Source organism: Schistocerca nitens, chromosome 2, assembly GCF_023898315.1.
Source record: "Schistocerca nitens isolate TAMUIC-IGC-003100 chromosome 2, iqSchNite1.1, whole genome shotgun sequence".
NCBI classification, from domain to species: Eukaryota; Metazoa; Arthropoda; class Insecta; order Orthoptera; family Acrididae; genus Schistocerca; species Schistocerca nitens.
Genome location: NC_064615.1, coordinates 519668327 through 519683190, shown reverse-complemented (window position 1 = coordinate 519683190; position 14864 = coordinate 519668327). Strand labels below are relative to the sequence as shown.

General features: G+C 38.3%; 1 protein-coding gene across 1 annotated transcript in view; it reads left to right on the top strand.

The window, feature by feature from the left end:
* The window catches only part of LOC126236501 (uncharacterized), a 314789-nt gene that overhangs the window by 99298 nt on the left and 200627 nt on the right, over window positions 1–14864 (top strand). Inside the window, exons 2-3 of the mRNA XM_049945857.1 lie at window positions 6780–7098; window positions 7189–7363. Of these exons, the coding sequence (XP_049801814.1) occupies window positions 6780–7098; window positions 7189–7363 (494 nt within the window). The remainder of the gene's footprint in view (window positions 1–6779; window positions 7099–7188; window positions 7364–14864) is intronic.

The window sequence follows — 14864 nt, the reverse complement described above, 5'->3', positions numbered from 1 at the left end:
TTTTTCGGTGAGTGTCCATCTGTCTGCCTCCATTTTGATGTCCAGTTGTTGTATCACTACACACATTTCCACACAAACTATATTAATAATTATATTAGGAAATTAGACACTTAAAGTGGTAAAGGAGTTTTGCTATTTGGGGAGCAAAATAACTGATGATGGTCGAAGTAGAGAGGATATAAAATGTAGACTGGCAATGGCAAGGAAAGCGTTTCTGAAGAAGAGAAATTTGTTAACATCTAGTATAGATTTAAATGTCAGGAAGTCGTTTCTGAAAGTATTTGTATGGAGTGTAGCCATGTATGGAAGTGAAATGTGGACGATAAATAGTTTAGACAAAAAGAGAATAGAAGCTTTTGAATTGTGGTGCTACAGAAGAATGCTGAAGATTAGGTGGGTAGATCACATACCTAATGAGGAGGTATTGAATAGAATTGGGGAGAAGAGGAGCTTGTGGCACAACTTGACTAGAAGAAGGGATCGTTTGGTAGGACATGTTCTGAGACATCGAGGGATCACCAATTTAGTATTGGAGGGCAGCGTGGAGGGTAAAAATCGTAGAGGGAGACCAAGAGATGAATACACTAAGCAGATTCAGAAGGATGTAGACTGCAGTAGGTACTGGGAGATGAAGAAGCTTGCAAAGGATAGAGTAGCATGGAGAGCTGCATCAAACCAGTCTCAGGACTGAAGACCACAAAAACAACAACAACATATTAATTACACTCTGACAGCGAGACTTTTCCAGCATGGATGCTGGAAAAGTCTTGCTGTCAAAGTGTAATTAATATAGTTTATGTGGAAGTGTGTGTAGTGATACAACAACTGGACATCAAAATGGAGGCAGACAGATGAACACTAACCGAAAAAAGCTGCCTATACTATCGCAAGCCAGCACCCAGCATTATGCTAGCAATAATGATGTAACTTCCTGAAACCATCTGAAGATGAACCTGAAAAGATTCAAAAACCGGTTCATCGAATAAAACATAATTGTTCAAAAAAGTGACTGGTTGCAGTTTTGTATAACTTATTTACATTCTATATACAGTCACGGTTCTAAAATATCCGTAATGGATAAGCATAACCTTCTCAGTTATTTGTCTTTAGAGTGAATGAATGATCTAATGTGCGAACAATGGAAAATGCAGGTATGAATTTCAACAATGTAGGAAAGGAGATTTGCTATGTACCATAAAGAGGACATGTTATGTTGCAGACAGGCACAATTAAAAGACGTATGTATCATTGTGCCAGTACCAATTTAGTTGTGCCTGTCTGCAATTTAACATGTCATCTTTAAGGCAAGTAACACACTGTCTTTTCCTGCATGTTGATTTAATGTACATCTGTTTCTGCAGAAACACATTGGTAGTCCCCAATCAGTTCCTTAGTTATCAGGATCAGCCTGCTTAATAGGCCAATCAATGTAAGTGTCATCTAGTAAGGCAATCCATCTGTAACTATCATACACATTGTGAACACTTTTCTTAATTATGGGACATATAAATGTGATTTCCAGTCTGCAGGTATGGTTTCTATCTTCTAAATTGTTTCTATACTGAAGCGCCAAAGAAACTGGTATAGGTATGCGTATTCAAATACAAAGATATGTAAACAGGCAGAATACGGCACTTGGGTCGGCAGTGTCTTTATAAGACAAAAGTGTCTGGTGCATTTGTTATATTGGTTACTGCTGCTACAATGGCAGGTTATCAAGATTTAAGTGAGTTTGAACATGGTGTTGTAGTTGGCACACAAGCGATGGGATACAGCATCTCCGAGGTAGCGATCAAGTGGGGATTTCGTGTACAACCACTACATGAGTGTACCATGAATATCAGGAATCCAGTAAAACAACAAATCTCTGACATCGCTGCCGACAGGAAAAGATCCTGCAAGAAAGGGACCAATGATGACTGAAGAGAATCGTGCAGTGTGACAGAAGTGCAACCCTTCTGGAAATTGCTGCAGATTTCAATGCTGGGCCATTAACAAATGTCAGCATGTGAAGCATTCAATGAAACAACATCGATATGGACTTTCAGAGCCAAAGGCCCACTCATGTACCCTTGATGACTGCACAACACAAAGCTTCTTGGCTGGGCCCGTCAACACCGACATTGGATTGTTGATGAAGGGAAATATGTAGTCAGGTCAGATGAGTCTCGTTTCAAATCGAATCGAGCGGATGGTCGTGTACGGTATGGAGACAACTTCATGAATCCATGGACCATGCATGTCGACAGGGGACTCTTAAAGCTGGTGGAGGGTCTGTAATGGTATGTGACGTGTGCAGTTGGAGTGATATGGGACCACTTATACATCTAGGTATGACCCTGACATGTGGCATGTACGTAAGCATCCTGTCTGATCACCTGGATCCTTTCATGTCCATTGTGCATTCCAACGGACTTGGGCAATTCCAGCAGGACAATGTGACACCCCACACATCCAGAATTTCTACAGAGTGGCTCCAGAAACACTCTTCTTATTTTAAACACTTCCGCTGGCCACCAAACTCCCCAGATATGAACATTATTGAGCATTTCTGGATTCCTTGCAACGTGCTGTTCAGAAGAGATCTCCACCCCCTCGTACTCTTACAGATTTATGGACAGTCCTGCAGGATTCATGGTGTCAGTTCTCTCCAGCACTGCTTCAGACATTGGTCAAGTCCATGCCACGTCGTGTTGTGGCACTTCTGTTTGCTTCGTAGGGGCCCTACATGATATTAGGCAGATGTACCAGTTTCTTTGGCTCTTCAGTGTATTAAAGACTGTAGACTATAGTTCTAATTCCAGTTGTAGTCCTCCTATTTTAATAACTCAGCATATATCTGCTCTTCACCACAAGCCTTGTTCTTCCTTTGTGTCTTTATTGCTTGCTGTAGCTCATTCCCTTGGGATGGTGACGTGTACATCAACTGTATCAGGTTCTTCAAATTCAAAGAAAGATTGGATCATTGCAGTTGAGTAGTTGTGAAAAGTATGTCTTCCATTTTTCTGTCACTCTTGTAGATCAATTTGTAGGAAAGTTTTGGTAAAATGTAAATTCTTCACCAATAAGGGAGACCAGTCACAAAGAAGCAGAAGTGTTGGATCATCAGCAGCCACACACAAAAAAGCCCCCCCCCCCCCCCCCCTCTCTCTCTCTCTCTCTCTCTCTCTCTCTCTCTCTCTCTCTCTCTCTCGCACACACACACACACACACACACACACACACACACACACACACACACACACACACACACACACACCTGAGCCTCTACATGGCGCCACACTAGCTGGACAAATAATGCTTGTACTGCATTTCAGCAGCTTGACTAGGTTGGAGTGGGGGTTGTGTAGGGTGGGGTGAGTATATTGAGAGAGATGTAAGAGGGAGAGAGAGTGGTTGGCTGTGGGTGGCTAGTGGCTTGGAGAGAGGCAGCTGGTTTGTTGGCTAATAATGCAGGCAGAAGTGGTGGCAAATGCAAGTGGGGAGCAGCACGTACTGAAAGTGTGAACTGGGAGGGAGTGATGGGACAAAGGGAGAGGAAATTGTTGGGTGGAGAGTGTGAGGACGTGTGGGTTACCCAAAATTGAGGCCAGGACACTTACGGGAACAAACACATCCTTCTCACACATACATCAATGTCTAGCCCATGCACCTGTCACTCCTCCCTCCTGCATTCCTAGCTGACAAACCAGCTGCCTTGCTCTTAGCTGCTAGCCACCCACCCTCAAATCCTCTCCCATCTTCCCACCTCTTTTTGTTTCTACACACTCCACCCAACACAATCCCCACCCCAACCTAGTGTACCTGCCGAAATGTAGCACTAACATTATACATCCAGCTTGCACCATGTAGGAGCATAGGCATGTGTAGGCATGCATTCATGCATGTGTGTTTTCTGTTTACATTTGTACTATAGCTCAAAAAAGGATTACTCTTCTTGTCAGTATTTTCCTGTGCTGATCCTATAAAAACTGTTCCCTTTTTGTCAATTACCTAAAGATTTTTTTATGTTTTGATACATCTGCCGTATCCTCTGCTTCTCTTATCATATTGTTGTGATATTCCCTTTTCTCTCATCCTGGGATTCATTGTGTTCCCTGGTGGATTTAACAGTCTTTCTGTCAGGTAGTGTTGTTGCTTTCTGGAATCCAAAATTTCTTTGCATTTCTTCACTCTATCAATTTTTCTTGGCAGTTTACATTAAAGCAAATTTTGTTATTTCTTTTCCTGTAACTATGGAAGTTACTTCATGAATACTGTTCTTCAGACATTTCCATCTACTTATCACATCTTGTTTTTCCCTTTGGGCCAGCCTAGTTTTCATTGTGTTACTTTCAGTTTCTTTTCTTCCACCAAATTTCCTACATTCTAACTAGTAACTTCCTCTCTATTTCCATTTAGTTTCCCTTTGAGTTTTATTTTAATTTTTTAATATGATTAACATAAGGTATGTGTCATAATCTGCATCTCTAAATGTTCTAATATATTCACTGCTGTTCTGGACTATTGTTTTTGGATAGCTACTTGCTCAGTCTGATTCACTACTTCTCCATCTGCTGAAATCCATGTCCCTACATGAATGTGTTTGTGTTGTAATTTTGTGCTGCTTAGTTATGCTTACCATATATTTTTTGATCCGACACAGGGCATTTTTTTTAATTGGTTGAAACAGTTACTGAAACATTAACTTTAATTACACAGTTATATTTTTCACTAGACATGGCTTTTTTTCAGAAATGGTGTTTATGTCTAGCAGTGTGGTAAGAAAATGTAACCTATTTAGCAGCACACTCCAGATCACTGTTATTCCCATCTTTGGCTTTAAGAAAAAATCTCTTATGTTTGGTGAAGCAGTAACATTAAATTGGTGTGTTCCTTCTTAGGTGAGCTCTTAGTATGTTGATGTTGTAGTCTTCAGACCGAAGGTTGGTATGATGGAACTCCCTGCAGGTCCACATCTACAATTTTTACTCCCCCCCCCCCCCCCCCCCCACACACACACACACACACTTCCTTCCATTACAAAACTGACTATTTTTTAATGCTTCAGGATGTTTTCTATCAAATTGTCCTTTCTTTTGGTCAAAATGTTTATAACATTTTCCCCCCAACTCAGTTCAGTATCACCTCATTGGTTATTCTGTGTACCCGTCTAATCTTCATTTTTCTTATGCAGCACCATGTTTCAAAAGCTTCTGGTCTCTTTTTGTCTTAGGCCTAAATACTTATCATCCAAATTTCACTTTGTGTAAAGCTACACTCCAGACACTTTCAGAAAAGACTTCCTAACAGTTAAATTTATATCAGATTTTCCTCTTTTCCAGAAATACTATCTTGCTATTGCCAGTCTGCATTTTATATCATCTCTAATTCTGGCATCATCAGGTGCTTTGTTGCCCAAAACATGAAACCCAACTACTACTTTTAATGTCTCATTTCCTGATCAAATTCCCTCAGCATAACCTGATTTCATTTGACTACATGCCATTACTCTTACTTTACTTTTGTTGGTGCTCATCATATAATCTCTTTTCAACACACTAATCATTCCATTCAGCTATTCTTCCAAGTCCTTTGCTCTCTCTGACTGAATTACATTGTCATTGGCAAATGACATAGTTTTTATTTCTTCTTCCTGAACTTAAATTCCCTTTTCAAATTTCTCCTACAGGTTCTTCACTATTTGCTCAATATACAGGTTGAATAACATGGAGGTTAGGCTACAACCCTGTCACACTCACTTCTTAACTACTACTTTTGTTTCATGTCCTATGACCCTTACAAATGCAGTCTGGTTTCTGTGCAAGTTGTAAAAAACCTTTCGCTCTTTGTATTTTATCCCTACTGCCTTCAAAATTTCAAATAGTGTAGTCCAGTCAACATTGTCAAAATCTTTCTCTAAATCTACAAAAGTAGGCTTACCTTTCTTCAGCCTATCTACTTATGCAAGACATACAGTCAGTATTGCCTTGCATGTTCATGCATTTTTCTAGAACCCAAGTTGATCTTCCCCAAGGCCAACTTCTACCAGTTTTTCCATTCTTCTGTAAATGATTCATGGTAGTATTTTGTGACCATGGCTTATTAAACTGATGATTTGGTAGTATTCACACATGTCAGCACCTGCATTCTTTGGAAATGGGTTTTATTATATTCTCCAGCATCTAAGTCTCTGATGAATCACCAATTCTCATGTCCCAGAAACAGCCTGTATAACACTTTAGATCTTTTTATATACCATACATGTTCCTACACTTTCCTGAACCCAAATTGATCTTCCCCTAGGTCAACTTCTACCAGTTTTTCCAGTCTTTTGTAAATACTTATTGCAGCACTTCAACATTCCACCATCTTTAACAATTTGGTGTTCCTTGAGCTCTCTCTGAACTGATATGATAAGAGTGCCATGTAAGATTTATCATTAGGACATCAATGGTTGTCATCCGGAGGAGATGACTAAGGAAGCCATTGAAGTACTGAGTGTCATAAAATGATGATGTAGTCTAGTAAGGTACCTATAAGTTTGTTATTATAAGTTATACTTCAAAAGTTTGAAAGTCCATATTCCTAAAAATACTAAATGTTGACTGTACTTCAGTGTTTACCAAAATGATTAGACCATAATTTCCATTTAAGACAAAAAATAAGTGTGTAAAAGGTACTTGAACTCAAAATTCATTAGTTGAGAGTGTTTTAATTTTGTCAGATATGTTTACAAAGGAAATTATTAATTGTTAGCTGTGTACTCAAGAATGGACACCTGTGGTTTGCTGTTACAGAAGCAGAACCCCCAGCACAAGTATTTTTGTTGCCATGTGCAGTATGTGGACGAACATTCCGTCCAGAATCACTACAAAAACACTCAAAAGTTTGTGAACGCAATGCCACAAAGAAACGAAAAATTTTTGACTCTTCAAAGCAGCGTATTCAGGGCACTGAATTGGCAGAGTTCTTGCCAGCACTACACATGCAGCAATCTAAAAAAATAGAAAAATGCAGAACAGCAGCACGGCAGAAGTCACAATGGAAGGAAAAGCACCTTGAATTTATGCGTGCCATACGCGCAGCGCGGCAAGTTGAGAAACCTCTTTCACCAAGGTAAGCATATTTTAATGTCCACCACTGTAAAGTACAATGAGTTCATGTACTGTTGATCAGTACTGACTTTCGACAAATACATTTTTGTAGAGCCAGCGCTGTACTTACAAGGCCGCCTGAAAGTGAAAGATGTCCGCATTGTGACAGACAATTTGGTCCAAAAGCTTTCGATCGACATATTGAGTGGTGTCGTGAGCAGAAGGCCCGTGTGCCAAAGTCACCAGCAAGCATTAAGGCAAAGGAGAGACTAGAAGCAAGGCTAAAGGTGAATTATAGTTTTTAGAAAAGGCTAACTGGAAAAGCTTTCTTCTATTTGCAATTGTCTGCTATAATTTATAAAAATGTTTTGAGATTCACGTTAAATAAAACATGCATACAGTCTGCTTTTGACTCCATCAGTAAAATCTTCAGTAAAGAAGTTTTAGTTTAATTTCTGGTTGAAAATAAATAATAAGTTTTAGTTACATGTACAGTAGGTACTTGGTATTAACTAACACTAGATTAAAAATGGAAAAAATCAGTTTACTAGAAAATAAAAGTATGGATGAGATTATATAAATACAATATCAAAAACTAATTATGCCTTTGTTACTGTGCATTCTTCTCGGCATGGATGGCAACTCTTTTGTTGCTGAGAGCAGCTCATTTATTAGATTTAGTTTTCATTTTCCTATCTGTCAAACTGTACTTGTAAATTTTGGAGTCATGGTTACAAACTTCAAACAGTGAAATGGCCGTGAGACAAGTATTATGCTTAAAATTCAAGCAAGAAAATAATCTGTGCATAGAGCTTGGAAAAGTTGTAAAGAGGTACTGCCACACTGAAGCGGCTAGCCAGGCTGTGAGGAATGCATAGATGGTTTCATTGGTAGAGCAAAATGCCAACATGCGCCTCAGCACTGCTTACTGAGTGACTGTCAGTTCTTTTATTTTATTTTATCCCCCTCCCCTCCCCCCGTTAAGAGACTATTTCTGAGTGCCAGAAGTCAAGACTGTTAATACATCCATTCTACGAACACATCAGAAACTTAATTTTGAAAACCCATTTAATTTACCAAAAGCACCATAGGGTAAGTGCTACTCTTCTGTGTATTTATTTTGTTGTTCATCCACTTGTCTTCAACCACCTTAAGTTCAAAAACTTGTTATCTGTTTCTGTGACTTCATTGCAAATTTTCACTATTTTCATGTGACTGTATTATTTACACATAATTTAGTCATGTAATAATTGATTTCCGTCCCACTTTTAATCTTACTGCATTATGTTCCTCAATTCATTCTTGAATTTTATTTGTGCTAAATGCAAAGAGAACAATGTGGTCAGCAAAGATGGTTTAGATCTGTTCCACTAATGTGCATTCCTTCTTCATATTCTCTGTTTAAGGATCTGATTACTTCCTATAGCATTGCTGAGATTAGTGTTAATGATATGGAATGCTTGTCTGGTTACTTTTTCAATTCTGTATTTTCCTCTAACTTGATGAACTCTTATGTAAATTGTAACATTGATGTCTATATGCTTCTGTAGATTAATGTAGGTTGAATAAATTCCTTGTTCTTCAAAAACTTTTAGCATAAATTTTGTTGAAACTGAGTCAAAAACTCTCTCAAAATCCGTGAATCCAAGGTAAAGCATTATACTTATTGTTCGGAACTACAGTTTTGTTCATGACTTGTAAATGGTCCAGCTGTCATGTTTCTATTATTGTTTGCTTGAAACTCAAACATTGTCTTCAATAACTGTCTAGTTCCACCTGAAATTTTCTTGACTTTCCAGTTTCCTTGTGCAACAACTTACCCACTCCTCTCCCTGTTTTTCAATTTACATAAGTTCTTTTGTCAAGCAGTGCCTCCTTTCATCTATGTCTATATATCTTCATTTTCTACTATGCTGAGCTACTATAACTAGATACCAATTTTTAAATGAATTTCTGTAATGTACATTTCTGATTAGTTTCTCTTGTTCTAGCTTTGGAGCTATTTGTACTCTGCACATATTCCCAGACAGATCACTTGCAGTTATAAGTGGTTAAGCATCATCACATCCTGTATAACTTATTTTTTGTTTGATAAAATGTTGCAGTTTCATTTTTAGTTCTACATGGCCCTTGCGGCATCCATTTTTTGTTTGTTTTCATTTGTTTTCTGTTGAGCACAAATTTGTTGTTATTCATGGAAAATTCTATGTCTATCTGACATTTCCATCATCATATCTTTAGTTTCCTAGTAAAGACTTATTCCATACTTTTTGTTTATTTAATAAATTGCAGCCAAGTAGCCATATACAGTAACTTTGCTTAGCATTTTACATTTACATTTTGTCCCACTTTTTAAAGCAAAAACTTCTATTGTCATTTATGTTTCTGTGGAGGTCTTCTGACTTCCCATCAAAATATGAGCATGCTGGTGTTAAGACTTGAATGATTTTCATGAAAATGTACCCTTTTTTTTCAACAAGTCCTGTTATTTTGCCTTTATTCTTTCAGTATCTGGAATTTTGTGTCTAATTTTCTCGTTTGCAATAAAGCCCATACCCTAATTGCCTCATTGCTATGTTCTCCTGTAGTGAAACACATCCTGACTCTTTTTGCCGCACTTCAACAATGCTATAAAGTATGTGCTATCACCTGAGATATTCATTGTTATGGACTTCCCTATGGGGTTTTCTGTGTGCACTGTCCTCTCTCACCTCTTGACACTGGCTGTCTCCCCCCCCCCCCCCCTTTCCCGCTGCTTCCAGCAGTATGCCAGAGTTCACTCTTCTGCCTGCCTTCCTCTTCATATCCACATATGTAGCCTGTCCCACAAGATTCACAATCCATTGCATTTATGACATCCTTGGTCAGCTCTGGTGATTCCTTTCCTCAATAGCTTATTCTGCTATTGTTCTAAGGATCTGCACTGATCGAAATTTAAAGATGTGTTATTCACTGGCAGAGCAGTGCCCCTGAAAGACAAGGTTCTAGGTTAGGTCTACTTTCAGATATGTAGTTGTAATTTGTCAGGACAATTTTTTTTCTTTTTTCTGTTATATCAGTATCGTAAAAGACCTTTACCTTCTACTTGTTTTGTTGTGACACATGCTAAGCAATCCAGTCACAGTGTATCTGAAAGGGTACTGCTAATATTTCATTAAGCTGTCTACCTTTTCACCAGTCTTGTTTGGTATTGCTGCCTCATTCAGTTCTGTAAGGAACTTATACATCGGTATGAATTTTGCATCCTTCTATCACTTGTCTACCATTAGAACATTCACTGTGCATGTAAATATGTGCAGATGCAGAGATTAGGGCCAGAATAATTTGGATATGCTAAGATACCCGACAAACAAATTTATATTTTCATTATCATGAGACAGAAATATTGTTCTTAAATATTTGTATTTTAGCAGTCTCCAACATTCACTTGAATAAGAAGCTGCAATTTGTACTAAAGCTAGTATTTTAAGCTGTCTACATTCCAGTAATAAATTTGGTGACAGACAAGTTCTTTCATTGCATCTGTCAGTGTAAGATGTTGGTAAATATTTACATGCTTTACAATGCAATGGATGTCTGTAGTTTCAGTTCAGAGGCTAAAACTGTATTTTATAAGTAAATTTGAAGGTAACTGCAGGCTACATTGATTTTCTCGATTTCTGTACAAGACACAAAAACATTATCCATACGCTGCATGTGTACCATTAGATAATTTCCAAGAAGCCTTGGAAAATGCCCAACTGTCAACGTGCACTGAGTAAGTGGATCATTGTTTCGTAATTAAATCATGGGAGAAGGTAAGTGGAAGATTTGCATGTTAAATATATTAATAAACATTGATCCACCTACTTTCTCCCATGATTTAATGAAATAACATTGATCCACTGACCTTCTCTCATGATTTCATTAAAAAATTGACTATTAATATTGTTATATCACATTCCCTTGTCAATGCACAAAACAGTATCCAGACTCTCTGCCTCTACAATTGGGCATTCAATATATACTGCCCACTGTAAGGGTGTGACTTTGATACTCAAGGCTTCTTGGAAATTACCAACTAGTATTATTTTGCTTCTTTCAACTTTGTTCCTGGATGGCACACAGCAAGAATGACTCTACTATTGATACTTCTTTGTATAAAGCTGTCTTTCTCGCACATTGTCATCACTGTCATATTGTGATAAATATGTGCTTCAAAGTATCATGTTTCTTGACTATTAGAACATATGGTACCAATAAGGCAATAACATAAAAATGTTACACATTGTAACAACAATTCTTAACAATCAAGTTATATTAAAAATGGAGGATGGCTCCTGTATCTTATTTAATAAGAAGCTCTAAAACTAATAGGTTGTCTGTATGTTCTTGCTCAGACATTACAAATAACGTACAGAGTATAATGTAAGAATACATAACCCTGTGTGTTTAAAGTGTTTTTTGGCAGTGGAATACCTTACTTCTCATACAATGTTATTACTGATACGTAATGATCAGTCATATACATTTAGTGAATAGTTACATTCAAGTCAATGTAGAACCAGTAATAACAAAAAATTAAACATGAAATACTCCCAGCATCTTCCAAGTTGGGGCAACATGTGCATATTTTTAATATTATAGGCTGAAGACAGAAGTTTGATAGACAGTCGCTGAAAAGACAAGACACCACAACTACAGAGTGAAGGAAAAACGACGCATGTGTGTAATGGCACGATTACTACAACACTAATTATTCAACATAGTACTGCTATATAAAACAGTTATTGTGGTGCAAAGATTGGCTTCTTGGCAACATATTCTTAACACTGGGGAGGGGGGGCTGTTTCACAGTATCAAAGAACTTGGTTGTCCAAATGTAGTTTGCTTTGACTTTTTAGAATTTCCCATAATGATCGTTCAAATGATGAGGAATGACTGCATCGGTATTGAAAGCTGAATTTATACTTGTGTGAGAAAATAATAGTCACTACCACGATAGTAATAGCGCAAGGAAATACATCCTTCGCCCTCCCAACCAACTACTTAATGTAACATAACTGCGTCATATTTGACGAAACAAGCACGTAATCTACACGAAAAGATATAACACATACCCTTGCGATGTCCTATTGGTTCTGCCAGCAAGATTTCAGATATATCTACGCTCGTTTTAAAATCAAAAATCCTGATGCCTGAACGTAACAGGAATTTTGCGTCGCATAAAACTGTTGCCAGGAGATCTAGACTGTTGAAGACGAATGTTAGCACACATAGTAACAACCTTCATGTGGTAATTTATTAACGCATAAGTGGCTAATGTGAATTCCAACTATAATCTTTTGGTGTTTTGCAGTTTATTGTACACGCTTGCATTGCACTTTGTTTTTCGCTGCCTGTATGAATCTTCAGTCGTTCTCTGACTTCACTACAATTTTCTGTGATAGGCGATTTCAGTTGCTACGAACAGGTCGTCCAAAACAATCGCATTATTTATTTGAACTGTTGCATCTATTTTCTACCCGCCATAATATTCAAAGATTACGGAATACTATGCAGCTCAAAAATCTCTGATGTGAGCATTGCGTGGACAAGCACAACAGCCACTAAAATTCGTGTTTGGGATTGGCGGCTTTTTTGTGATTTGGATGAATTATGGAAAATCTGGAGATTTTTCGCTACCATAACTTCCAAATTATACTCTATGTTAGGAACTTCTATAATACTTTTTGCAATTACGTAGACAGGCATATGGAGAAAGTTTGTACACCAAATATCTCAATTGCGATTGTGGGTTCGTTAGTGCGTGATAGGAAAGCAAGAGCATGTTTTCCATTGTAGGAGGTGAATAAATCTTATTTCAGCGTATTCCTGAGACCAGCACTCATCTTACATACGAACAATAACTAGTAAGAGTTTTGCTGAGTAAATGAACATGATTCCTTCCTGTATTGCACCACCTGTGAAGCAAGAGCAACTTGCGCTGTGAACTCTCTCGTTCTAATGTAAAAAACAAAATAAGCTACAACAGTGAGTCTCGCACAATGCAGTGTATTGTTATACAGTTTGCTTGCAATGTTTAGTTCATATTAGTGTTTGTTTCCAAGTGTGCCGTGTGCAAAATTGTGCATTTCGCTGGGGTTTCGCTATGGGACCTAATCCTAAATACAGACAACATTAAAGACAAGTTAGGGAGGCCTGCCCTTACTTTAAAGGGTGGTTACGTTCTGTTCAAAATGACACTACAAGAGCCTACCACTTTACTTACTGCAAGTGCGAAATTAATGCAAAATTAACAGACGTTAAAAAGCATATTAAAACACAGAAAAACAGCAAATTTTCGGATCCTTTCGAAAGTTCTCGACAACAGAGGGTTCTGCTTAAGTGAGAGACTAAAACAAAGGCCAAATGTGTGTGAATGCCTAAGGGTCCAAATTGCTGAGGTTATCGGTCGCTAGACTTACACATTATTTAAATTAACTTATGCTAAGAGCAACACACACACACCCATGCCCGAGGGAGGACTCGAATCTCCGGCGGGAGCGGCCGCGCAATCAGTGACATGACGCCTCAAACCGCGTTTTATTAATCTCATTTTGTTTTCTTTGTTGTTGGTTGAATTTGTTATGGGGGGACGTCCGATGACGCCCGTTTAGGTTCTTCATTGATCTGTTCACTCAGTTTTTTATTGCAGAGGGTTGCTAACCCTCTGACCGAACATGCTGAGTTAGCGTGCTGGCGAACCGCTCGGCCACTCTGCGCGGCAAACAAACGCAAATAAATTATCAGAAGCGGAAATCTGCATGTTCATTGCTGAACACAGTTCACTTCTGTCGTGTGGTTATTTGTCAGAATTATGTTAAAAAAAATTCTGATAGCAAATGGGCGAGCGAAACTCCAGTTACACAGAACTAGTGTAGAGAAATTGTCATAAACGTGTTAGTTCCACACTTTTCGGAAATGTTATCTTAAGATTTTGCTGAGAATAGATTCAGCTCAATTTTAGATAATTAACAGATATATCCGTTACAAAATAACTTGGCATTTGTATATGCTATTTCAGCGCCTCAATGCAAAAAATAGAACGCACGTTCTTGGGTTTGGCACAGCTGAAGCCACTGTAAATCCAATAAAAGCTTTGTTGAAGTGCCATTAACACAGAAAATATAGGTTACGTATGATACGGTGGCCCATGCGCAGTGACAAGTTTTCATGCAAAGAGCTGGGCGACTTCATTCGTTTGTTCAGAAGGGGAGGCTGACAAGCCCTTGCCAGCTTTCGGCCGGTCGGCGATGACAGAAACGACGCGCATGCCCTGCAATTATTCTCAAATGATTTTACAGAAGCTGTTCGGTAAAAAAATCATTTTTGCCTTACGTGTAGCCTTATCTGTCAGGTTCATTATGATGTGCCCATTATTTCCTTAATAGTCGCAGCTATTGTGATATTTACTTGGAAATAAGATAATGCGCGAAATTCGAAAACGTTTGCAATGAAAAATATGGGTCGCTATGATTTTGCATCTCGTGCATATTACATAACATGTTGCTGTGCATGAAATGTAACTAACATTGAGTTTTTCTTTAGATTGGTTGGAGGTCTCTATCTGTCACCAATCTATAGAAAATTGATCTGACGTAGCACACTCATTTGCGATCGCACCACGCCAGTGGTAAAGCCAGAGTGAAATATCCATTCCACAACATACCTCATATTTCATAAAAGGTTCGAGATATCGAAATGAAATTTTCGCAGATGATAGCATAAGAGAAGAGGAGGGCATTTTGCCGTATGGTTATTATGCAA